This window comes from Chionomys nivalis, chromosome 7 (genome assembly GCF_950005125.1).
Source record: "Chionomys nivalis chromosome 7, mChiNiv1.1, whole genome shotgun sequence".
In the NCBI taxonomy this organism is placed as follows: Eukaryota; Metazoa; Chordata; class Mammalia; order Rodentia; family Cricetidae; genus Chionomys; species Chionomys nivalis.
This window is the reverse complement of record NC_080092.1, coordinates 42,198,035-42,225,389: the sequence shown is the minus strand read 5'-3', so window position 1 is coordinate 42,225,389 and position 27,355 is coordinate 42,198,035. Positions and strand designations below refer to the sequence as shown.

Genomic DNA, 27,355 nt, shown 5'->3' with positions numbered 1-27,355 from the left:
AATGGTGGCTGGGTTCCTCCACCAATCAGACCAGAACCTGTGGGTGTGTGTGTCTCATGTGTAAACATTGCTGAGAACTACTAAGAGGGACTCTAGGCCTTCATCAGACATAAATATGTTGCGTAGCTCCCAAATGTTAGACTCTGGTGATGCGGTAATTTTACAGTTTAGGTGTCTTGATCAGGTTTGTTTTCTCTGCCAGCTAAAGAATTAAACGTCAGGAAAAATCCCAAGTGCAACAGATATCAGTAGAGAAATCTCAAGCACTGTGAGCAGAACCAGCACTTAAAGGAAGCATTTATTATGGGTGAGGAAACACACATGTAGCCGACATTCACTCCAGAGAGTAAAAGAGCCCCTGCACTGCACAGGGGAACTTGGAAAGCCGAAAATTCAGTCTCTTTTTAAGGGCTGAGTTATTTATTTATTTATTTTTGAGAAAGAGTTTCTCTGTATAGCCCTGACTGTCCTGGAACTTGTTTTTGTAGGCCAGGCTGGCCTCGGACTCACAAAGACCTGCCTGCCTCTGCCTCCTGAGTGCTGGGATTAAAGGGGTGAGCCATCACCTCCTGAAGGCTGTATCAGCAGGGAGCCTGCTGGTGAGAGACAAAAGCTGCCAGGTTTTTGTCCTAAGTCAGGAGGTTGAGGTAGGAGCTTTTGAAAATTCTCTACTCTTATTACCTAGCCATGACCTCTCTTCCTGTCTGCCTACCAGGGAGTCTGTCTAACCAAGGTGAAAGAGTATTTCTTGCCATCGTGGGGCTCACAACCCAGAGGAAAAAAGGCATCAAGTAACCCAGGGTCTAGTTCTCTTCCTCAGCTCGAGTCTTCTGAGTCTTATATTCCCTTTTAACAGATCCCAGAGATCTTTACTTTCTATTCTCTCCAACCAGAGAGTCTATTGATCTATCTTTACTTTCTTCCTTTCTGGGTGTTTTAAAATGAGTGTGTGTGTGGGTGGGGGGAGTGCCATTGCTCATGGAGGACAGAAGAGAGCGTTGGATTCTCTGAAGTGGGAATTGTGAGCTGCCTGACCTGGGTATTGAGAACCAAACTTGAGTCCTCTGGAAGAGCAGCAAATGTCTTAGCCAATGTTCTATTGCTGTGAAGAGACAGCATGACCAAGACAACTCTTGGCAAAGAAAGCATCTAACTGTGTCCTTGCTTACAATTTTGGAGGTGTAGACCATTATCATGGTGGGGAGCGTAGTGGCACACATGTTGCTGGAAGCAGAGAGCCGCGTTCTGATTCACAGACCTACAGAGAGATCCTGTCCCTGGTGGGGCCTGTGAAACCTCAAAGCCACTCCCAGTGACATACTTCCTCCAACAAGGTCACACCTCCTAATCCTTCTGAAATACTGCCACCCCTGTGACTAAGCATTCTTACTCAAACCGCAACATGCTCTTAACCACTGAGCCCTTTCTCTAGTCCCTGGGTGATTTCTTTTTTCCTGTTTTTTTCAGAGCAGGGTCTCTCTGTGTCCCTGACTGTCCTGGAACTCTCTCTATAGACCAGGCTGACCTCAAACTCGGAGATCCATCTGCCCCTGCCTCTTGAGTGCTGAGGTAAAGGTGTGTGTCACCAGTGCCAGCTTGAATGACTTTTTAAAAGTTGTTTTACGTGTATGTGTAACAAAATGTACCATTCTAACCATTTTGAGCATACAGTTCTATGGCATTAAGTGCATGCTGTTGTACCACCATCCATCTCAAAAACTCTTTCATCTTCCCCAACAGAAACTCTGTACTTACTGAACACAATTCCCCGTCTTTCCTCAGTCCCTAGCAGGCCCACTCTGTTTTCTGACTGTGATGATGACTACCCTAGATCTCTCATAGGAGTGGAATCTTACATCATTTGTCCTTTGAACCTGGCTTCTTTCACTCAGAACAATGGCTTCAAGGCTCACTGATGTTGTGGCACCAGAATTTCCTTCCTCTGTGAGGTTGATGAGTTCGTTGTGTGTGTATTTTGTTTATTCATTAGCATGTGGGTGGGCAGCTAGTGAGCTTTCACCTTTAGAACATTGAAGTAATTCTGCTGTGAACATGAGTATACACATGCCTCTGTGAAAGGAAGTACCCAGAGCAAAATTTATGGATTTTATACTTAGTTTTTTGAGAATTCACATAATATCTGTACTATTTTACATTCTCAATAGAGAAGGGTTCCAATTTCTCCACATCTTTACCAATACTTATTATTTTATATTTTTAAAATATTAGTCAGGATGAAGAGATGACCCAGTGATTGTTAAGAACACAGACTGCACCTCCAGAGAACTAGGGCTCAATTCCTAGCACTCATATGGTACCTAACAACCATCTGTAACTCTAGTTGCAGGGCATCTGATGCTCAGGCACTGCATGCATTTGCTACAAAGACATTCATGTAGGCAAAGTACTAAAAAACAAACAAACAAAAAAAGATAAAATCTAAAAAAAATTGTTCCCCTATGAGTATGAAATGATATCTCATTGTAGAGGTTTTTGTTATTGTAACAGTCTTAGGGACTAGACCCAAAGTCTCACAGAACACTAGGCAAGCTTTTTTATCATGAACTGTGTCTCTAGTCCAATGATACACAGCCCAGGACAGTCTCTAGCTCATAATCTTGTTGCCTCATCTTCGTCAATATTTACCACAACTGACTTATTGCAGTTTTGATCTGTATTTCCCTAATATAAATATATTTATCCCTAATATAAATATATTTATTCGGAGAAGTTCCAATTTGGATTCTTTCCTCCATTTTTTTTTTTTGTTCTTGTTGTTATTTGTTTGAGATTCTATATCCCAAGCTGGCTTCAAACTCATGATCCTCCTGCCTCAGCCTCCTTAGGATAATAGGCATATACTCTCATGTCTGGCAGTTTTCTCAGAATTTATGTAGTAATGTTATTGAGTTATAGGCCCCCATATATCCTGAGCATTTATATTTTATTATATGTATGATTTTTCAAAGACCTTCTCCCATTCTATAGGTTGCCTTTTCACTCTGTTGTTTGTCTTTAATGCATGGGGGAGGCAGGTTTGTTGTGCTGAGATCAAAGCCAGGGCCTATGGAAGGTGGTTACCTGCCACTGAGCTCTGCCATAGCTACACCTCTAGCCCCACAAGTATTTAATATTTATTAGTCTACTTTCTTTATTTTTCCTTTTGTTGCCTGCGCCATTAGTGCTAGATCCATGAAATCATTGACAAATTATGTGTCATGGAACTTTCCCCTACTTTTTTATAAGAGTTGTACAGTTTTCAACACTTGTGTTCACATCTTTAATAAGTTTAGAGTTAATGTGGTAGAAGAAACGTATGGGGACTGGAGAGATGACTCAGTGATTAAGAGCATGGCTGCTGCTCTTCCAGCCATCCTGAGTCCTATTCCCAGCAACCACCAAGTGACTCACAACCATCTCTAGTGTGATCTGATGCCCTCTTCTGGCATGCAGGCATGCAAATAGGGCACTCATACAGAAAATAAATAAATCTTTTTTAAAAAAGAAAGAAAAGTATCTTTTTTGCATATAGAAAGCCATTTTTAAAACAATTACTCTACTGTGTTTTGCCTGCATGCGTGCCTCATGCCCAGGGAGGTCAGAGGAAACCATCTGATTTACTGGAACTGGAGTTGCAGATGTTCGTAATGTGCCGTGAGGATGTTGAGAATGGAACCAGGGTTCTCTGGAAGAGCAGCCAGTGCCTTTAACCACCATCCCTTCAGCCCCAAGAGCCATTATTTCAATACCAGGATTGTTCTTTCTCCATGAAATGATCAAAAGGTTGTCATATGTCAGGGACTGACACCATGTGTTTCAGTTAGCGAGCTTTGCATCATTGTAACAAATGGTGTCAGTTCAAGGTCAATTGGCTTTGTTGCTGGGAAATACGTGGGTGAACAAAACTGCTCACTATGGCATCCAGGAAGCTAAGAGTTCCCCAAATCCTCTCCAAGAGCATGTTCCTAATGACCTAACTACCTTTTACACAGCTCAGCCTCCAACAGGCTCCACCACCTCCCAGTGGCTCCAGAGACTGGCAACTAAGCTCTTAGCCTCAAGTTTTTTTGGATAGAGGGAGGGGGGATTAAGATCCAAACTATGATGTCATACCCACAGCAGCTTACTGAATTCTCCCTTCTTCATTCTTCTCTTCTGAGATGCAGTTTTAACCACTGCAGTTGATTTTTCATAACTATAATAGCAGATATCTATAGAGAACCAGCTGTGTGCCAAGCTGTATTCTAAGGGTTTACACATATTAAGCCATTTTGATAGGCTGTATGCTAAAGTTTTAACTAGGTTTGGCACATTCGGGTTAATTAACTTGCCTAGAGTTACACAACTAGTAAATGATGGAGACCATATTCTAGCTCAGTGGTTTGACTCTGGAATCTGTGGGCTCTAGTGGCTCAGACCTCCTAGATACGGGATCTGGAGACTAGACAACCTTGGTGCTTAGGCTCAGGCTGCTCCTGGATGTTCTCTTGTGAAAGCAGCAGCCCGAGAGGTGATGCTTCTAGTCTCTTTCCTTTTCCTGCGAGGGCTCCCTATTCTAGGAGAAATATAAAGCAGTGTCTTTCTGATTTCACAGAAAAGGCCACGGATGGCTCCCTGCAGAGCGAGGACTGGACACTGAACATGGAGATCTGTGACATCATCAATGAGACAGAAGAAGGGTATGTTTTCCAGGGAACTTCTCAGTTTGGGCAGGATGTCATACACAGCTTGTCAAGGTTCAGTGTGGTGGGTTCAACTCTGGTAGGTTTGTTTGTTTTATTTTAATTATTACTATTATTTTCAATATGTTTAATTTGGCCTTAATAAACTGAAATTCAGTGATTTGTCTTTTCCCTTCCCACTCAACCCTCCCCCGTGTCCTCAGGGGCAGTGCTCCACTTAGAGAAATGACGTCTTTCTATATCTGCTTCAGGTCATGGGTAGAAATGGAGCTGCTTGGCTACCTGTATTAATCATTACCCCGCCCCACTCCTCCTAAGACCCTGCTTCCGTGTTGCAGACACGAGGACTGTCCGTGCCCTGGGTTGCATTCTAGGGCATCATGGAAGCATTCTAGGGCATCATGGAAGAAGACCCAGAGTGTAATCAGACAAAGCAGTGGCAGAGGGGCACCCATGGCTCAGAGTAGCTGAGCATGTCTAGTATGGGCAGACTTAACCTGCAGCTTGCCCTCTTACCTTTCTGCACTGATGCGTTGGGTCTTGGTATTATTGTGTACTGTATCTTCCTTCTCTGTAGCTCCACTCTATTTGAACTTCTTCTAGGCTCGTCTGATTTAGGGATTTGGCCACACCATGTGCTCTCTTTATGCTCTTTTCAGCTCCAGGGTGTCAGGAGGACACCGGGACTCAGGCAGCCTAGGCGGTGTGCCAGTGCTGTTGTCTACTCTCTAGTCCTCTCGGTCAGTCCAGCTTTTATTAGAGTGCCTGCCTTCTGCAGACACAGTTGTAAGTAAGGAGGGCACAACGGTGAGAAAGACACAGGTCCTCCAGTTGGGGAGCTGGCAGACGGGGGTGGGGAGGCAAACTGTGAACAAGACAAACCACATGAGCTGATCAGGTGGGCTAAGCACTGTGGGAAGGATCTGGGCAGAGGGGTGGCATGGTCTGGCATTAGTTTTGGTCATCCCATGTTCAGAGTGTGCTCACTAGGGCAGGCCAAAGACAGAGCAAATCGACCAGTAGGGGTTTCTTACAGTCACCCTGTTGTGGATTAATAGTAAGTTGGACTGGAATGGTGGAAAATATGTGGGAAGCGTCATTAGATCCTGGTGAGATTCAGAATTAAAGCTAATAGAATTTGCTGATGTGGGATGTGAGCAAAATGTTAAGGATAACACCAAGGTTTGGGCCCTATAAGCAGAAGGGTGGAGCTGAGGTGGAACAGGCAGAGAACAGATCTAGAGCTGAGCTTAGACAAACATGTCACCCACCCACTAGGGCTTGTCTAGGATTGCTGGGGGTTATGGCCGGCCTGTGCACAGTATGGCCGTCTCTAAGGAAGAAGTGCTGCGGATGCCTTCTAGAGGGCCAGCTTTGAGCTTGGCTTCTGGACTGGCTTGGACTCAGGCTAGCATGAGAAGGAATCCAGGTGGTCACATGGTGCAGAGGGAGTGTAGGACGCAGGCTTGAAGAATGGCTCAGGTTGGCTTCTCTTCTGCACTGTTCCCTGCAAAATGCATTTGCTTCTTCCCTCCACTTCCCATGCAGTTCCTGACATAGGTTTCAGCAAGTGACTTGCTCGCTAGCAAGCCTTCCAGAGCATTCTTAAATTTTTAGCATAAAACCCTTAATCACACACTTTTGCAGCCCTTTTTCAGGCCCTTCAGCCTCGTTAATTTTTCTTTTAGTTCCTTGAATTCTCAACATTTCTGTCCCCAAATATCTGATGTTCACTGAGGGCAGAAAGTTCAAGAACCCTGGGGTCTTCTTCCTTCCAAAAAACTAAAGTCCCTTTCACAGGATGAGACACCGGGGACCTGCTTTCTCAGTTACAGCTCACAGAAGATGAGGTTATGTGTTTCCGTGGTCTAACCTCTTGTTCATGTGTGTTGGAATGGCAGTCTGGTGATTCTTAAAGAGTTTCTGTGCTTGCCTCTATTGTAATGTGTCTCCTGAAATCTCTCACCTGGGGGAAAGATAAAACAAAACACGCATGTTCTGTCTGTCTGTCTGTCTGTCTGTCTGTCTGTCTGTCTGTCTGTCTGTCTCTGTCTCTCTCTCTGTCTCTCTCCTTCCTGCTCCTGGCTAAGGGCTTCTCAATATTGCTCCTTATGTTTCTTCAGCCAGTCTCCCTGTTACCAAGTGATTCCCATCAGTTACTGGGTCTCAACATAACTTTCCCTCCTCTGACCCCTTTTTTCTTGACTTGTCATATGTGGCATTATACTTCGTGATGTCTTTTAGTGTCTGTCTTGCCCCACAACCTACAAGTCTGTACACTTCATGAGGACAGGAATTCCATCTGTTACACTCACTATTTTATCTCTCCCACAGCACAGCTTGTACATAATCTCTTTCTCCCTCCGTCCCTCCCTCCGTCCCTCCCTCCCTCCCATTCTCCCTGTCTCTCTGTCTGTCTTTGTGTGTGTGTGTGTGGTCTCATGTATCTGAGGCTGACCTCAAACCTGCTATATAGACCTTTAATTTCTGATCCTCCTGCATTACCTCCTGAGTATTGGGATTACAAGTGTGCACCATCCCACCTGGTTTATGCAGTGGTGGGGATCAAACCCAGGGGCTTCATGTATGCTAGGTAAGCACTCTACCAATTGAGCCACATCTCAGCTCCATAATCAGCTCTTAATAAATATTTTAAGGTGTGTAAAGAATTAATGAAGTCCCCAAGGCAGTCTGATGAGGAATGCAAGTATGTAAATATAATCATAACACAGCATGACAAGGACTGAAACAGAGACAGAGAAACAGCAAGAGAAACTGCATATAGCTACAGAGACAGACATGTGTGGTGACTCCCAGCCAGCCTGGGGGCTGTCTGAAGCAAAGCCTTTTTGAAGGAGGTGACACTTCAATAGACTCTTATAGTTTATGTGGATTTTAGTAAGATGAGGCAGGTGGATGGCAGGGAGAAAGGTAGAACCTCTGGGCTGGAAAACAGCATGTGTATCAGGTGCACAGGAAGCATGGCAGTGTGGATTAAGGGCTGTGGAGCCTGGTGCCATCTACCTGGGGTAGAAGCTTCTGTGACCACTCACTTATACAGCCCTGAGTGTGTTCCATCTCATTGTATCTCAGTTTCATCACATATAAAAATAATTTGCCAATAGTGCCCATCTCATAAAGTTATAGTAAAGATTAGAGGAATAAATAATTCATATATAGTGGGTGTAGTCTAGAGCAATCAGTAGACAGACTCTGATGAGGATCCAGTGATCTGATCATTGCACAACTCCTTTTGACCGTTCCTGGCTCACTGAGTCCTTATGCTGCAGCCTCTAAGCTAGAGAAACACGGGTGATTGAGTGAATGCAGTCAGTAGTAATGGTTGCCGAGTGTGTGTTCAGGAGAACAGCTGTAGCTGAAGACTTAATTCCCAGCTGTTTGAGAACCACTGAAGAGCTCCCCACTGTTGGAAAGAAGGGCTCACAGGAGTCTGATCAGGGTGTGGGTGGCCTTGAGAGTGCCCCGTGGGGCCCCACCTTTCTACTGAGAGCTCCTGGAGCTTGGTACCTCTCACACCCATGTTTCCCTTATCCTGCCTCCCTGATTGTGGCCTTTGACTCAGTAGTTGTTCCTTCAGCCTTTGGTGCTCCTTTAAATTTTGTGGTTCTTCCAACCTGACAATGATTCTTTACTCTGACGCTTCTCCCTCAGATCAGCAGAACGCAAGGCTTCTTTTTTGTTCTCAGGTAGCACTTCATGAAGCATAGCTCTTGGGAAGGGATTTTCAGTTTAACCAGAGCCTGCCTACTATCTGATTGCCCTCCACCCATAATCTGGGAATGCTGTAACATTCTGTCAGGCAGAAATACACCATCCTCCAGGGCAGTGCTTGTTTTTCTCATCATAGAAATCCAAGACAAGATCAAAGAGAGCACGTAGAGAAGGTACAGCTTGTCAGCCTGGGATGACAAAGAGCAGACCCTGCAGAGAGGCAATCAGTCTTGTCTAGCCATTAAGTTGCCTACTTTCTTCAGCCCAGCCTATCCAAGCAGATAGCTGCTCAAATGCTGTATTTATAAAGTCTGCATCCCTGTTGGAAATTGCACATATTATACGTCTTAGTTAGGGTTTCTAGTGCTGCGACAAAATGTCATGACCAAAGACCAAGCTGGGGAGGAGAGGGTTTATTTGGCTTACACTTCCACATTGCTGTTCATCACTGAAGGAAGCCAGGACAGGAACTCAAACAAGGCAGGACCGTGGAGGCAGGAGCTGATGTAGAGACAATGGAGAAATGCTGCTTACTGGCTTACTCAGCCTGCTTTGTTATCGAACCAAGGACCACCAGTCCAGGCACAGCCCCACCCACCATGACTGGACCCTCCCACATTGATCACTAATTGAGAAAATGCCTTACAGCTAGATCTCATGGAGGCATTTCTTCAACTGAGGCCTCTTTCTCTCTGGTGACTCTAGCTTGTGTCAAGTTGACACACAAAACCAGCAGCCAATTTACTGTATAACCCCTGGTTTGGGACCCATTCCTGTCTTCTCAGTCCTTTGGCTCAGGAGCCAAGAATTCAGGTGGAGCAACTGTGTTTCAAGTTGGAGATAGGAAATAAGAGGTTTGAGTCTTTAAGTTTTTTTTCCATTATGTGGGTGTATATGTATCTCTGTGTGGTCATTGGATAAAAGTGTGGGGAGTCCAGAAGAGCTGGATCCTCTGGAACTGGAGTTACAAGTGGTTGTTAGCTGCTTACTGAGTACTCGGTGCCCACCAGATGTTGGTACTGGTAACCCTACCCCGGTCCTCCGCAAGAACGGTGGAGCCTCTCTTTAACTCCAGCCCGAGCCATTTCTTCACAGCTCTCCTCCAGAAGTCTGTGCTTCCTCTCTAGATGAGGCTGATTAGCAGAGTGGCCATCCTCTGCCTCGACTTCTTCATGCATGTTTGACAGGATATTTTCATGTGTGAGACTTGTTAGAACCATAGGAGTGAGAACCCCTGACTTCCAAACATTTGCCTAAGGGAAGACCAAGACCAGCAACATGCCTTTTGGTGGCTGGAGCCCACTGTGATGGCAGAGGGTTGAGTCATGTGGACGTTCTAGTTTCTGATAGTGAGGAACTACTGATCCATGTAGAATAATTTACGTTTCTACCAACAGCATGTAAGGGCTCCCGCCCCATCCCAACCTTTGTAGCATTTTTGTTTCTTTTAATTTTAAATTGTATTAGTATTGTGTGTGATGCACACACACATTCCACAGTGAGCCTGTGGAAGTTAAAGCACAACTTTGTGGAGTGGGTTCTCCCCTTGCTCCTTTAGGTGGGTCCCAGGAGTTGAACTTAATTTGCCAATGTGCACAACAAGAGCCTTTACACATGGAGCCATCTCATTGGCCCTGTTTATTTTCTCAACAATAGTCATTCTGACTCAGGTGAGATGGAATCTCAATAGAGTTTTAATTTGTTTCTCTCGCAGTTAAATATGTTAAACATTTATTCATGCGATTATTGGTTGCTAAAAGTTTTTCTTTAAGAACCGTCCATTCAGGTCATTTGGATGATTTGTCCCTTTGTTGTTTAATTATTTATTTATTTGTCTATTCAAGATTAATTAATTCCCTATAAGGTGTATATAGTTGGCAAAGATTTTCTCCCATTCTGGGGGCTGTCTCTTTGTTGTTTTTTTTTGTTTGTTTGTTTGTTTTTTTGTTTTTCGAGACAGGGTTTCTCTGTTGTTTTGGAGCCTGTCCTGGAACTAGCTCTTGTAGACCAGGCTGGTCTCGAACTCACAGAGATCCGCCTGCCTCTGCCTCCCAAGTGCTGGGATTAAAGGCGTGCGCCACCACCGCCCGGCCTGTCTCTTTGCTCTGATTATTGTTTCATTTGCTGTGCAGAAATGTTTTAAATTTCATGCAATCTCATTTGTAAATATTTGTAATTAATTAAAACTCCTTGCCCGTGACTGTCTCTTGAAGTATGCCTGCGAAGCTGTTCATTAGCAGTTTCTTTGTTTTAGGTCTTACTTGAAGGTCTCTGATCTGTTTTCAACTGATTTTTGTGCACGGTGAAAGATAAAGATTGAGTTTCATTCTTCTACATATGGATAGCCAGTTTCCCCAGCCCGTTTATTGAAAATGCTGGTTTGCTGGGCGGTGGAGGCGTACACCTTTAATCTCAGCACTCGGGAGGCAGAGGCAGGCGGATCTCTGAATTTGAGGCCAGTCTGGTACACACAGCAAGTTCCAGGACAGCCTGGTCTACACAGAGTAACCCTGTCTTGAGAGAAAATAAAAAGACCGAGGTGCTGTATTTGGTGGGGTTATTTTGGTATTCCGTCAGTGTGTGGGGCAGGTGCAGTGCTGCTCTGACAGAGCTCTGCTCAGGTCCTCCAGTGTGGTGCTGGTACATTCAGCACTGTCTGGCTTTTCTTCCCTCAGGATCGCTTTGACTACCCACGGCTTATTAAGGTCATTTTTTTCTGTTTCTGCAGAGAATATTATTGGAATTTTGATCAGGATTACATTGAATTTATAGATTTTTTTAGACAATATAACCTTTTCCACAATTTTAATTCTGACAATAATTGATCATGGGAGTTCTTTCCGTCTTTTATTGTCTTCTTTAATTTTTCTCCCTTCAGTATTTTTATTATAGAGATCTTGTGCATTTGTTAGAACTATTTCTGTTACCGGGAGTAGAATTGTCCTATTTCTTTTTAGCATGTTCATCATTGCTTTACCACATTTTTTTTTATTTTATCCCACCCCTTTACCACAGTTAAAATAATGTTAATTTTGTAGCTGATGCTTTACTAAAAGTGTTATCAGATCTAAGAGTTTTCTGGCAGTCTTCAGGGTCCTTTTAGTTTTTGAGACAGGGACTCACTATGTATCCCAGGCTGGCTTAGAACTCACTATGTAAACCAGGATAGCCTCCAACTGAAAGAGATCTACCTACCTCTGCTTCCCAGTTGCTGGGATTAAAGGTGTGTTCCACCACACCTGGCCCAGGATTTTATATATAAGATCATATCATCTACAAAGAAGATAATCTGATTTACTCCTTTCCTGTTTGTATCTAGTTTGTTTCTTTTTGAGGCTCCAGGTACTATACTGAATGAGTCCAGAGAGTGTAGACATCTTTATCTCAATGCTGATTTTAGAGGAAATGCTTTCTGGTTTTCCCTGTTCCGTATGATGTTGTGTGTAGATTTATTACATATACAGCCTTTATTTTATTGAGATATGATTCCTCTATTCCTGCTTCTTCAGAGCTTTTTCTACACAAAGATGCTAAATTTCTGTCAAAGGCTTTTTTTTTTCATCCATTGAGACAATCATGTGATTTTAGTCCTTGATTCTGTTTATTCTTACGCATATGCCTTTTGAGTTTGGTCCACAAAAATATACAGAAGTTTCTTTATTCTTTTTTGCAGCTGCATAAAAGCCATGATGTAATTAGCCCCGTTTCCTTTTGTAGACACTTGTTTTTCTACAGTCTTTTCCGTTTACAAACATGCTGCCGTGAACAACCTTGCTACCTCTGCTGGTTTGCACTGCACTAGTGCCCCACAAGGCTTGTGGAACATGGTATATCTGTCCTTTTCACCAGGCCAAAGGATGCCATTCGAGCACTAAAGAAGCGGCTCAGCGGGAACCGGAACTACAGAGAAGTGATGTTGGCCCTGACGGTAAGTATTGTCTCCTGGGAGGGAAGCTTAGAACACGTACACACAGGCTTCACTCTTCCTAGGACACCCTCCCCCCCCCCCCCGCCGCCCACTCAGACGGACTTCCAGCATGTAGCCCGTGTTGTCTGGTTCAGCTGCATCTCCCAAGGGATCCTTGGGATCCCCTGCCCACCTCTGATGCAGAAGGCGAGTGTAAACAGACTGATGTATACCAGGAGAAGATAAGGTGTGGATAGCGTGGTTGTACCCAGCAACAGTGAATAGAAGACCAGTGAATAGAAGACCTGCTGTCAGCCTGTTTGAGATTCTGGGAGTCAGTTTCCCCTTTATACAGATGTTCACTCTTATCTGCCCACCACCTGCCCAGGATGGAGCTTTTAGAACGTTGATGAGATGCTTACAGCCCCCTTCTAAAGTGCGTTCTTTACTCTCACAGTGGAGGAGACTGGGCTCTGAGAGGCCTTTGAGTTTTACCTTCACCGCTGTGGAGCGCCGTCCTAGAATAGTCTTTTGTTTGGATAAAAATGAAAATAATACAAAGGGTCTTGAAAAAGTCAGCCAAGTGACTCCTTTCAGGGCAAATAGATAAGAACTGTGCCCCTCCTTAAGATACAGAGAACTAAAAAGGGTATTTCAGGTGCTATTTCTGTCTTGAAAGCTCACAGTTTCTCAGATGCCTTAAAATCTGGGCCACAGTGACTTTTGATTAGAAACTGTAACAAGTCACCATGTCAGCTCCTGTAGGTGGGGAAAATGGGTTATTTACCCCAAATAACATGTTTTGTTGTGAAGCAGAAGAGCTGTTGTGATCCTCGTCTGCCCCCAAATAAAGTCCAACACTTAATGGAAACACTTTCTCCGCCAGGGCTGGGGCTTAGGGGTTCACATAGCAAAGAAGAAAATGTCAGTTCAGATATAGGTGAAAGCTTTTTTTAAACCTCAGCATTGATGGAGCCAAGATTGTGTCACTGGGGAGCCAGCTCTGGGATTTGTCCCTCTTCATGCCAGTTTCATGGTGACCACGAGAAGTTTTTCTCTTTCTTTCTTTCTTTCTTTCTTTCTTTCTTTCTTTCTTTCTTTCTTTCTTTCTTTCTTTCTTCTCCCTCCCTCCCTCCCTCCCTTCCTTTCTTTTTTTTTTTTTTTGTTGTTGTTTTTCAAGACAGAGTTTCTCAGGTTTCAAGACAGCTCTGATTGTCCCAGAACTCACTTTGTAGACCAGGCTGGCCTCAAACTCACATCTATTCGCCTGTCACTGCCCCTAAGTGCAGGACCTCCGCCTGGCTGGTGGGAAGCTTTTTAGAGTGATTACATTTCCTTGCCTCCTTATGCATTGCTTGGCAGCCATCATTTGGTCTTCCTGATGGCCAGGTATTCTCTGCAAACCCCTTAGAAGGCCTGTGGACATGCAGAGCTGTTGTCCTTGTTCCTAGGTCCCTGCCTGGCACACTGGCATGGTTTTATGTTTGCCATGATGGCTTCACTTGTTAGTTGCTGTCAGCCCTGTTCCTTCCTTGTGGCCCTTTCGCAGCTGCACTTCTGTCCCTGCCTAGCTGCTAGTATTTATCCAATGGAGTTAGAGATCCCAAGGCCCTCTCTGCTTGAGCCTTCACATGTGTGTTCCTAACATCTGCTTCTCATTGCTGGGAGGCCCCCTTTGCTTATTCCATGGGTTTTGGCTGTATCTCAGATAGTTGCCACTGTGTTTCATTCCCCAAAACCCACAAAGTCACGTTTGCCAAGAGCCTTTTTGGAAGGGTAGCCTGAAGTGGCCTTGACAGAGAGGAATTCCTGTGCCTCCTATATATAGAAGCTTTGGGCATTTTTGGAGACTGGGACAGGATACCCTGACCTTAAGGTCTGCTGTATGGGAGAACTGAAGGAGAGATGAGTGTTCTGTCCATGGTCTCTCTGGAAACAGAACCAGAGCCCAGGGTTGACTTCAGCCTGCTCCTCTGTTTCTAGTTACTTTCACCCAGGCCAGCTTCCTGAGCCTCCCACTCTGCTGGTCCTCACCTGCCCCTCAGGAAAGGGGTTCAGCAGTCCAGCAGGCCGACTCTGCTGGTCCTCACCTGCCCCTCGGGAAAGGGGTTCAGCAGCCCAGCAGGCCGACTCTGCTGGTCCTCACCTGCCCCTCGGGAAAGGGGTTCAGCAGCCCAGCAGGCCGACTCTGCTGGTCCTCTCCTGTCCTAGTAGCATCCTAGTGGAAAGAAGGGCTCAGCAGCCCAGCAGCCATTGCCAGAGTCCAGAGAGTGAGTGGAGAATCCTAGAGAAGAAGGTCCCCTGCAACATGCCTGGGGACAGAAAGAACCCCTTTAGTTCCTCTTACTAGTCCCCTGGGTCCCTGAGAATGAGAACTTTCACCTCGTGGTCACCCAGAATCAGACACAATCAGAAATTAAGAAAGGAAAATTCCCTTTAGCTGAATACAATTTGTGGTTGTGGGGCTGTAGAGATGGCTCAGCAGTTAAGAGTACTGACTGTTCTTAGGGAGGACCTGAATTTGGTCCCCAGCATCCTCACAGTGGCTCACAACCACCTGTAACTCCAACTTCAGAGAATCCAGTGTCTTCTTCTGGCCCCCACGAGCACTGCACACACTTGGTGCACAGACATGCATGCAGGCAAAACACCCACACACATGAGATAAAAATAAATAGCAGTGTGCAGAAGCCCCAAGGACTATGAGTTTAGAACAGTTCCTGGGTGCATAAAGTAGAACATGGAGCCTCCAGAAGTACAGCAATAAAAAGAAGAAAAGGGTGACTTGGGGGTGGCAGAGCTGCTGGGTCTCCTAAGTGAAGTTCCACAGTACTAAAGAGCTTCGACTCTGACATCTCAAAATGACTTGATGCCTTCTTCCAGAGTTAGCTCAAGGAACAAGAGAAGGACAAATAATTCAGAACACAGTTGTTGTGCCTGAGGGCATCACAGCTGATGTGACTGCTGGAAAGAGAGCTCAGAGGAGGAGTGACTTGGTGTCCTCAGGTGGGTCAGGAGATCAGGGCTCCTAAGAAGGTGAATCAGAGTTCCTGTCCTGGGCTTGGGGTGTAACTTAGTGGTAGAGTGCTTGCCTACCATGCACAAGACCATGGGTTCAATCTCTTGCATTGCAAAAGAAGGAAAAGAGTTCCCATCCTACCTCTGGGCCACTTCTTCCTTCCTAAGCCTCTTAGCTTTGAAAAATAAGGCAGCAAGGTGTACTTGAAAGGACCATCGTAGTTGTAAGAGTAGAATGAAATTACAGAGTATGCAGGGATCTCACTGTACTTGGTATGTAGCTGGCACGAAGTCTATGTCGTTAATTGTGAACCTTTCTGTCTGCACATTTTCAAGGCAAAAGCCTATGGTAGGAACCACTTAGGGAGCTAATTCATGGTCACATGGGAACAATGAGGTGGTTAGAAGTATCCCCAGTTGCTGCCACTATCCTTATATTCATTAGTGTACTCTGGAGGAGGTGCCTTGGGAAGGGTCAGGTGATCCTGTGGGCTGTTTTCGGGAGGGACCAAGTAAGAGACTTGTGTTTGATGTTGAAGAGGCTCTCCCAGTACTCCCAGTACTCTCCTGGGGACACGCAAGAAGCTATGGATGCAGCAGGCTGCCGAAGTAGCATCCTACTGGTTACTTACCCTGTGCAGGATGCCAAAGTGGTTGGCTGGTGTATGTCCTCCTTAATCTTCCCTGCAAGGAAGAACTCATTGCTTCCACTTTCTTGCTGAGGACTCAGAGACTGAGTGAAACTTGTTCTGAACCATCAGGGAGGAAGTAGCAAAGCTAAGTCTAACTCCCACTGCCCCCTGATCAGAACCTGTCAGCCTTTCAAAGCAACTGACCTCCCCAGATATGAGAGGAGTGAGCAGGGTTCTCCCTGAAGAAGGATGGCAGCCGAGGCCCACATTGTCAAGGGTTGCAGTCCATTGTCATTGCTGATTTATTTGCAGAACAGGAGTTTGTTAGGGATGTGTGTGTTTCCTCACATGTACCAGGCGATTTGAGCTCTCCCAGCAACTTCCTCTTATGACAAAACCTATGTCTCGTTGGCTAAGATCTCACACCCAGGCCTAGAGAAAATAATTAAAATGTTAATTTTCAGGAACCTCTCAGTCATTTTGATACCATTAGAAGACCAATATCCTTCTCATGCAAAACCCATGTTTCAGTTACCAGCTAATTGCCTGAGTACTGTGCAGGGACTGGAGCTTTTAGTCATCACAGCACTGTTGTTCTCAAGGAACGGGGATCCGACTGGATCAATGTGGAGATGTGTGAGGGTTGGCTTAGAGGGATGTAACAGGAAGTTGATCTGGAAGTATGACTGACGGGGGGAACTCAGCTACCCTTCCGCTTTCCCAGTGTGGTGACCTCCCCCCAACCCCCACAACTTCAGGTGCTGGAGACTTGTGTGAAGAACTGTGGCCACCGCTTTCACCTCCTTGTAGCCAACCGAGACTTCATCGACAGCGTTCTGGTCAAAATTATCTCTCCCAAGAATAACCCTCCCACCATCGTCCAGGACAAAGTACTTGCTCTAATTCAGGTGAGCTGGCTTCCCTCACCCATTTTGTTGTGTGTAAGATGGGAACTGTGATCTTGTTCATGTGTTCCCACTATTTTGGAGGGAAAGACACAGATTGGAGGTTTAAATATTTGTTACAAAATGCTTGCTTTCCTTATCATCATCTTACTGGAAATCCTGAGCAATGGCTCTCTTGATATTTGACAGATTCTCCAGGAAGTTTCTAAGTACTCAGCCTTCTGTTGCCCAGACAAGTGGGCGTAGAGAGGGCTTCAACAGGCCTCTGGGGTCATGGGGTATAGTGGAGATAAGTAGAGTAGGTAGGGTCATGTTAGAGTCATGTACATGTTAGGTCACAGAGCAAGAGTCAGCTCTGGAGTAGAAGTGACGTTAAGGGATGTTTCAATGAAGAGGTGACGTTTCTGCTGGACCCTGAAAAGTGGGGAGGAGTTTGCTGGAAAGGCCAGAGCGTAGGAAGCATCTCAGGAAGGAGATATCTGCGCCAAGTCCCGGAAGCATCAGACAACAGTTATTTGTAGCACGAATTCTAATTGCTCTTAATAATAAAATCCTGGAGTCAGATATGGGGATTAATGCTGAGAGATCAGAGAAGCAGAGCAGTCAGCCACTAGAGTTCTTACCTCTACCAATGCTAAGACCAAAGCGGCGATTCTGCCTCTACAAATCGTCAGACTGCATCTGAGCTCTTGTCTCCTCCTGCCCAGCCTGTCTCCACCTCCCACGTGCTAGGATCAAGGGTGTGAGCCACCACCACCTGGTCTCTATGGCTAACTAGTGGCTAAGCTCTGCATTCTGATCTTCAGGCAAGCCTTATTTGTTAGATTTTAAACAAAAATATCATTATAGTTATCCATACTTGAGATATACCCAAATATTTGATATTATAGACTTCGTACAAATCAGCCAAAGTCTAACATCTTACAACAAGAATGGTACCTTTCCCCTGGTTTCTGTAGAGCAGGCACTCAGGTGCAGTCTGATTGGGAGATTATAAATGTACCCTTTGAAGGCACTACTGGACTGAGTACTCCATTTCCAAAAGTGCCCTAACATGGCTGGTGGGAGGAAGCTTCGGTTCCTTGATGATATGACAAGAGACTTGTGTTTCTCAACACTTAGAAGTCACACATCACCTTTTCTGTCATTCTGTTTGTTTGAAAGGAGTCACCAGGTTAAGATGCAAGAATTGGGGAATTAATATGTGAGCATATTTTGAATATTGTGTGTTTGGAGAACAGGGTGTAGTTTAGAATATCCAGGGCTGTACTTAAGGGGAACGGATAGGCAGGAAATGAGGCCAAAAGATGGATAAGGCTTGTGGGTTGTGTGTGCTGAGGGCCTTGGATTCGATCCTTAGAGGTAATGGGGGAGCCATTGAAAGTTTCTGTTCTGGGTCGTACACAGAGCAAAGCACCCCACTGGCATGACATCTGGATCCGTAAGTACATCCAGTATGGATGACTAATGCATGTCTGCAAGAGCCAAGAAGAGAGGGAAACCAAGTCAGAATAGGACATGACTCCAACAGGGGCAGTGGCTCATAGCCTGGCTTGAAGATCTGGCAGACAAGCAGAGTAGGCAAGGAATGGCCCGGGAGCTGTAGGGTCATTGTATATGAGACTGGAGTGGAGCTTGTTGCTCTGTCTAGAGAGTTTCCCCAGCTCCTAGAGCAGTTACTCCTCCTAGCTGTTCAGATGTGCCCCCAGAGACTCCTAGCACCCATCCTGAAACACGCGTGTTGGCTGTCTTATTCACATCCCCTTGTGACCTTAAGTGTAGCTGTGCTATCTTTTCTCTTAAACTCAGTTGGTGCCTTGAGAGCCCTGGAATGCTGTGTCCCGAAGATCTAGACCAGATGATTGTCAGTATTGAATATTTTTTTTTTTTAGATTAGTGGATAAATGTAGCTCACTGGGCTGAGAGAACAGGCAAGAGTCTGGGTAACAGAGTCCTCTCTCCTGCTTCCTTGATTCTGCACCCCACCTCCAGACCTGCAGTCTACATCCCCTCCCTGTGCACCATTCTGTGTAGTAGGGATCTGCGGGCCTCTTCCCACAGCCCGGCTCATGGCTGCCTGGCTAGCTTATGCCCCAAAATAATGACACACAAACTGTATTCTTTTAAACACTGCTTGGCCCATTTCTATTCATGTGTGTAGCACCCCAAGGAGCGCTTACCGGGAAGATTCTAGCCTACGTCCATCCTGGGTCGGAGCTTCATTGCATCTGCTCTGGAGAGGAGAGCATGGCATCTGTCTCTGAGAGGAGCTGCCTTGCATCTGAGCTTACTTCCTCTTCCTCCCAGCATTCTATTCTGTTTACTCCACCTATCTAAATTCTGCCCTATCAGATGGGCCAAGGCAGTTTCTTTATTAGCCAATGACCTTCCTCCATCATTTCCCCTTTTTCTGTTTAAACAAAAAGGAAAGGCTCTAACATAGCAAAATTACATATAGCAAAACAGTTATCAAGTAAGAATTACAGGGCTGGAGAGATGGCTCAGCAGTTAAGAGCATTGCCTGCTCTTCCAAAGGTCCTGAGTTCAATTCCCAGCAACCACATGGTGGCTCACAACCATCTGAAATGAGATCTGGTGCCCTCTTCTGGCCTGCAGACATAAACACAGACAGAATATTGTATACATAATAAATAAATAAATATTTAAAAAAAAAAAAAGAATTACAGTTACAATATTTACATCTATTTTATCTTTATCATAACTAAAGAAAACTATAACTATCTATCTATTCTTCAACTCCATCAAAGACTCCAGAAGGATATAATATTACCTAAGCAAACAAGAAATAAGCAACTTTCAAACTCTAGAAATGACAGAGACATCTCGCTGCCTTGACAGTCACCCAAAGTTTCTCTGTACCGTTGGGGCATCCATCTTCGGCCCACAGGCCCATAGTTTCCAGAGACATTTCCATGAAGCAGGAAATTTCAAAGTCAGTTCAGTCACTATCTGCTGTGTCCTGCAGAATGTCTCGCAGACTCCTTCATGAATCAGGAACCCCGAAAGATCATCTCACCTTTAGGCAAGTTCAGCAGTCCTCTCTCTGTGGGTTCTCTGTGTCCAGTTTATGCAACAGTCCAGGCAAGAGCAATTTCTTGCCCAAATGGCTATCAAACTCCATAAGGTGCCTCTTCGATGCCCATCTTCTGCTTGAAGTAGATTGGTGCTGCCAGGAGCAGAGTGTCTCATTGTCATGAAAAACCTTAAGTTATTAAAACACTTAACATGCCATATTTTATAATCTTTGAAAGATATGAAGAATGTCTATTTAAAATATATCTATGTACATCTAGAAAATCTAACTAACATGACTACAAGCTTGACTATTGATAATTATCTATTAACAACCTATATACATTACATTTTTAAGTGAACTACACAATCACAATACCTTAATCAATATCAGAAATACATATACATATAATAAAATTGACCTTAAATCTAAATCACTAAAGCAAAATCCATATCAATGCAAATTATTCATACCTATATCATAACCCCCTTTAAATGTAAAAGAACATTTATAAACAATATATGGGAACATGGGCGCAGTTTTTTCTCTCCAAACTGCTTCCTGCTGAATGGGGGCGCTGTTATTCGGGTCTTTTATGGGATAACCTGTCTGCTAGGTTCATCTCAGTTGGCAGTTGAGCAAAGTAATTTTTTGAAGGTGTTCACAGCAACCCTTCAGGAGGACGTGGTCCATCATACCATATTGGGATAAAGGCAATCCACAGTGTCCCATCCTCTGTGAAAACAAAAGAAGAAACTCTTTTCCAAAGTATCATATCCTTAGATACAAATTCTGAAGTCAAGGTATTTTGAAAATATCTATCTTGGATTAGTTCAGCAGCATTTATAAACAAATATCTTTTAGCAGATGTTGCTCTTTCCTCAGCATTCAAACAATTCAAAGAGAGCATAATAGCATACAGTATCAAGATTTTCTGTGTACTTTCCATCTTTGTGCGGCTTTATTTTAACTCTATTTTGTTTATTTTTACTTTTGTTTTATATTTTCTGTATATCTTTGTCCTGGAATAACTCTTTAGACCAGGCTGTCCTTGAACTCTCAGAGATCTGTCTGTCTCTGCCTCCCAGGCATTGGGATTAAAGGCGTGTGCTACCACACCTTGAAGTCTCAGAGGTCAATCTCCCTCTGCCTCCCAAGTGTTGGGATTAAAGGTGTGTACTACCACACCCAACTACTTCCTTATTTTTTTTTTACTTTTAAGAACTTTATCTTTCAGCCTGCATATATTTTTAAACACACTGTAAATCATTTAAAGTTTTCTTTGTCTTTGAATCTCTCTATACTGTATATCTCTCTTTTTCTGACCACATGAGTCTTTAATTTACCAAGCAATATCAGTAGGACGAAAGCCGTGGCTTTGACGGCTGGATCCAGCACATTCCTTAGCTTTCCAGCCTCATGGCTGAGGTACTGGCTGTAGCCATGTTTATCACCACAACTGTGGCGTTTCAAGGTCCTTGCCAGCAAACAAGCTGCAATACTATATCCACAGACAACATTCAAGTCCTCTCTCTGTAGTCAGCCCTCCTGCCTCAAACCGTCAGAGTTTGCCCTGGCAGGATGGCCCAGAAAGCCGGCATTTTAAAACAGCACAATTTTTTTTCCTGCTATGGCTGAAAACCGAAAAGCATGCCTTCAGCTTTTCACCAACACCGTTTTAAGTGTTTCATGGCAGGACCTCTTAAATGAGCTGCAAGGTTTCACAGCTGAAGCTGAGTCAGGAAGCCTCTCTTAGATGAGAGTACTTGCTTGCATCTAGCAAGCAGAGCAGACCCAAGAAATTGCTGCTACCAAGAAAACACGCTTTACTCTATTCTTTCCCAAGCTTTCTCAGGCTTTCTGTGGATGCAGTTATCCACGTGGGCGCCATCTGTAGTAGGGATCTGCGGGCCTCTTCCCACAGCCCGGCTCATGGCTGCCTGGCTAGCTTATGCCCCAAAATAATGACACACAAACTGTATTCTTTTAAACACTGCTTGGCCCATTTCTATTCATGTGTGTAGCACCCCAAGGAGCGCTTACCGGGAAGATTCTAGCCTACGTCCATCCTGGGTCGGAGCTTCATTGCATCTGCTCTGGAGAGGAGAGCATGGCATCTGTCTCTGAGAGGAGCTGCCTTGCATCTGAGCTTACTTCCTCTTCCTCCCAGCATTCTATTCTGTTTACTCCACCTATCTAAATTCTGCCCTATCAGATGGGCCAAGGCAGTTTCTTTATTAGCCAATGACCTTCCTCCATCAATTCTGTACCCCCAGACCTGCAGTTCCACATCGACTCCCATAACCTCTCCTGGGACTGGAGACTTCCAGGGAAATGAATGGTAGCTTTTCTTACAAAGGTGGGACACTGCAGCTAAAACTCTTTATTTGGGGTCTGGTCTCTACAAGGTCTACACTGTCTACAGAACTGGAAGGAGACATTTTCAGTGAGAGAGCTTGCTCACCCTGAGGCCTGGCCAGGCTCCAGGGTAAACACAGCTAGCTTGGTATGATCTGCTGAGGGCGGACAGAACCCTCTTCACTAGCTGGGTCCCACAGTTCTCTGTCCAGAGATGCCTGTTTCTTCATGCCTGCCCTGACCTCATAGCTTTCCCATCAGCTCACTACTTCCCTAACTCTAGTTCCCCCAGGTTCTACTACACTTTCTAACCTTGGGCTGGTGCAGTAACTTCTGGGCATCTACCCCACCTATAAAATGAGAGCTTGGTTTCTGCCTTCCTGTTCTTGGACATGTAGCACTGGGGTCCACCTGTCTCCCCAGCCCTCTTTCTACTGGCTAAGAGGCAGCAATGTACACTAGCCTAAGGTCCAATGGTGTGAGTGAGGTATAGTTTGTTAACCTTCCTAAGGTGCATGGGTGCATTTATGTTTGGAGTTGCTGCCATAGGCCTCCAGTGTATGTCTTTGGGGAGCATATGCATTTGTTTTTATTAGGTATGTATTGAGTGTGTGACACTGGCAGTTTCACTTCAATACCATGAGAGAAGGTGCTGGGTCAGGAGGTGCCAACACTTCTAGCTGTTTCACAACCTCACCAACATGCCACTTTCTGTCATTGCAACCTGTCTGATGAGCTTGGGGAGGTGCTTTACCATGCCATCTTTAATCATCTTATTTGCATGTTGACAATATAGATGACCCACAGTGTTCATGGGTCAGAAACTATATGGGAGAAAACAGAGCTTCTGTACCAAGCATGCACAGATCTTCCTGTGCCATTGCTCCTTAAGCTGTTCCTATAACACTGACACTTTATTGGCAGTATGAATAAACCCCTAAATTAAATGTCTAGAGATTACTTAAAACATGCAAGAGTATATGCATATGCTGTGTACAGACATTGAGCTAGCTCATACAGGGACCAACATATCCACAGACTGATACCCTGATGGATCCTGGAACCAATCCCTTGTCGATACTAGGAACAACTTTTAAAAAGTGAACAGAATAACCAGGTGTGGTAGGAACAGAAAGCGTGTGCTGGAGGCATAAACAGAAGTGGACAGAGCCTCCTTTTCCCCAGGGGTATCCCAGGACCCATGGTTCAAATCAGTGTTTATATGTCTTTCTCTGAAAGTTGCTATTCAAAACCTTGGACAGAATGTAGTCATGTTGTGTCTACAGTTAGACACACAAAGTTAAAGCACAAATTGACCTTTGTCTTCCCATGGGTCCCATCTTTGGGTCTTTCAGCCTCCAAATTCTGAAGCCACAGACAGGGAAAGGGAATTACATAGAGAGCTTGGCTTCTAGTGGAGTGGCCACTATGCCATTGACTAACCAGTACTGGGGACAGAGACCCTGAGAGAATGCCGGAACTACATCTCCCAGGAGCCTTCTTCCTGATAAGGCGGTCACATGGGAATCATCCTGCTTCTACCCTCTCCTCTATTGGTCATGGGCCTCAGCTTAGGGGTTCAGACTAACCAAGACCTCCCAAAACTAGCCTCAGCTCCCCAAGGAGGATTTCTTCGGTTCTGCCTGCAGCAGGGGCCCTACTTTATCATGGGCATGTTAGTCTTCTGACAGCCTCCGTGGCCATCTTCCCTCTGTTCTCTGAAGTAGGAAAATAAGGACCGTTAGTGGCTGTGAGAACTCAATTAAGTTTAGCCTGACAGCTATTGACTGACGGCCTTGTCTGTACAAGGACAAGAGACCTGTGTGTGCCTTAAAATATGTCTGACCTGGTCAGGGGGACGAGAGCAGTTATTCAGGCGTGTCCCCAGAAGGTTCTGGAACATGTCACAGCTATAATTTCTCCCATCTGCATGTCCTCACATATAACTGTTCCTTTAAAATGTGCCCCTTCTCCCTGTTGGTCCCTCTGTGGGCATCAGACTCTTACTCAAGGGAGGTGACTGTTGTGAGCGGATGCTTTGTTTTCAGCAGCCTGGCCCAGGCTGCCCAGAGGTCCTAGATAGGAGCTGGCATTGTGGCAGGTGGGAAGAGGGTTATTATTAACAAAGGCTTCTTGTCTGCAAATTAATGCCAACTCTGCTCTCCTAGCTACCCAGGAGAGTTTGTCACGACAAAGCAGGGCCTCCTAGAAGCCCAGGTCACCCTGGTGAGGGTATGACTGGACCTGGGGAGTGACAGGAGGGGTCAGGAAACCTTCCCATCTCTCTGCACACCACTCAGCATAGCAACTGCTCCCTCCAGAATGTGAGCTGTCCCTATCCCCTGGTCCCCTGGTACTCCTATCAGCATATGTTCACAGAGGACAGTCTTCTAACACAAGAGAAGGACCCTCCCTGTTATGTCCAGGGCTGAGCTCTTGGCAGGAGGAGAACCTGATAGTCCCACCTTGGGATGTGACTCTGTCCCCAAGAGCAGTCACAGCTCCTGAGTGTGTCTGAATCTGGGAGGAGTCCTGAGGAGTGTCTGCCTAGAGAGAACAGCATGGTTTTGTGATCTTTTTCTCATTCTCTCAAACTTGGATATGGGTTGGAGCAAGGGAACAGTAAGGAGGTCCCCAGAGCCATTTGTTTCTCCATGAGAAGAGAGGCAGAAAGTGGCAGCAAAAAAAGCTACCAAGCCCTCCCAGTAGACAGTGAGGATAGCTTTTAGACCCCTTAAGTTTAGTTATGTATTTATTTCTGTTTTTATTTATTTATTTTGATTTTTCAAGAAAGGGTTTCTCTGTGTATTCTTGGGCATCCTAGAACTTGCTCTCTAGACCAGGTTGGTCTTGAACTCACAGATCTACCTGTTTCTGCCTCCAAATGCTGGGATTAAAGGTGTACACCATCCCCACCCCCTGCCCAAGTTTTTTTTTAACATTTATTTACTTATTATATATACAATATTCTGTCTGCGTGTATGCCTGCAGGCCAGAAGAGGGCACCAGACCTCATTACAGATGGTTGTGAGCCACCATGTGGTTGCCGGGAATTGAACTCAGGACCTTTGGAAGAGCAGGCAATGCCCTTAACCACTGAGCCATCTCTCCAGCCCCCAAGTTATTTATTTTTATTATTTCTTATTATCAGGCAGTGTGTAGAACCTGGGGCTGATGCATACTAGGCAAGTGCTGTCCCACTAGCCCCCAGACTCTAAAGTTTGATCCCTAATCTGAAAGTCTAGAATCACAAGACTCAGTTGGATTTTGAGTAGGGTGGAGCAAGAGCAGCTGGTGGAAATGGACTTCATGATGCTGGAGGAATAGGACAGGCCAAGGCGATGATGAGGCTGCGTGGGTCTCCAGCTGGATCTTGCTGACAGCTTCTGTAGGTACCTTCAGATATAGAAGAAAGGATTGGCAGAGGTAGGCTGTCCTGGTGTCAGGGTGATGTAAAATCCCCGAGTGTGCATGTTAAATAAGTGCATCAAGGAGAGACAGCCAGGCTGACAGTGTTGTTTGTTGTGCATGAGATGCGTTGCATATGATTAAGGAAGCTTTAAGGAAATTGGCCTTTTAACTTCTAGTGGCTCTGGTGGTTAGAGATAGAATTTCTGTGGCTGCCTCAGGATTAGATGGAGCTTGTGGCTGTAGACCATTAGATGCAGTGACGGTGACATACTCTAAAAGGTCGCATCTCCTCCATTGGGTATAGACGTGTAGTAAAGGGGTGGCACTGGGAACCCTGTTACTGAAGAGCCTGTTGGATAATTTCTGGATTTGATTCTTCAATAACTTCCAGAAAACAGATTTTATTTTGTAATTATTAAGAAGTTGATGTGTCACCAGAAATGGCAACCTATTCACAATTCTGTTGTTCCTTTTTGTACTCTTTCCAGTCAAGAGAATCTGCTGGTGGTACTTCCCATTTCATTTCTGTGTGTGGGCAGATGTATGTTGGAACTGTCAGTTACACAGCTTAATAGAAAAACATCAGGTTGATACAGGACTCCTGGGAGGTGGGGTGAGCCCCAGCCACTGGCCATGGTCTGGCTCCCCATGGACTCTTGTGCCCCTAGCCTGAAATCATCTCGCCTGTTAGTGACAGGACTGGGCCACTGACTGATCTACTGAGGAAAACTGGATTCAGCCTTGATTTCTCATCACGCATCAGTTTCTCCTTTTCTATCTGTTCAGTTTGCCTATGGCTTCTACTTGTGTGTGTGTGTGTGTGTGTGTGTGTGTGTGTGTGTGTGCGTGCGTGAGTGCACACGCGCGCACGCACATGCACACATCCAACTGTGAGGCATTGAAAACTAAGTCTTCCACGTCCCTCAGTTCAATAGCTCTGGCAACTGATTCCCTTGAGACGAGACAAATGCCTGCATCACAGAGTATGCAAGGTACTTAGGTATTATTTCTCTCCCATTTCTTTAAGAAGGGACATGCTGAATTAAGTTTTATGAGTTTGTTCACATTCAGCAGCATCACTGAAAGCCAGGGCTTCAACAGCTGTATCATAGCAATGATTGCAGGAGAGGCGCAGAATAGGATTTGCCAGTGTGCCTTGCGTGGGCATGTAGGGCAGCACCACCCCAGAGAGGGTTGGGCTGATTTCTTGGCCCCTTGCCACCCCATGGACAGTCCACTTCCACTTCTTGACAGGCCTTCCTCTCTCCTCTCAGGCGTGGGCAGATGCCTTTAGGAGCAGTCCTGACCTCACTGGTGTTGTGCACATATATGAAGAACTGAAGAGGAAAGGAGTTGAATTTCCCATGGCAGACTTGGACGCTCTGTCTCCTATCCACACACCCCAGCGGGTAAGCTTCCAGCTAGTGTTTTCTAGAAAGGCTGCCTGCAGAACAGCCAAGCATTGTACCAGCCTTTTGCTGATGCCTTTGCATTATTCAGCTTGTCATGTGTTCTTAAAGCTCCAGGGCATTTCTTTTTCATAACAAGGGGGCTGCAGATGGAGACAGCTGGGTGACTGGTGATTAAGTGGCAGCAGTATCTCTCCCAGTTTCACACCGACAGTGGAGGGATATGATCGAAGGCTCAGTTCAGTGGTTTTCATGGAAATGGCTGCT

At 45.2% G+C, this 27,355-nt stretch overlaps 1 protein-coding gene across 4 annotated transcripts in view; it reads left to right on the top strand.

The window, feature by feature from the left end:
* Window positions 1–27,355, top strand: part of Tom1l2 (target of myb1 like 2 membrane trafficking protein) — a 130,918-nt gene that overhangs the window by 69,560 nt on the left and 34,003 nt on the right. For all 4 annotated transcript variants that reach the window (XM_057776009.1, XM_057776008.1, XM_057776006.1 and 1 more), the window contains exons 2-5: window positions 4,595–4,679; window positions 12,264–12,342; window positions 16,730–16,879; window positions 26,954–27,088. In XM_057776009.1, coding sequence (XP_057631992.1) covers window positions 4,595–4,679; window positions 12,264–12,342; window positions 16,730–16,879; window positions 26,954–27,088 — 449 coding nt within the window. The remainder of the gene's footprint in view (window positions 1–4,594; window positions 4,680–12,263; window positions 12,343–16,729; window positions 16,880–26,953; window positions 27,089–27,355) is intronic.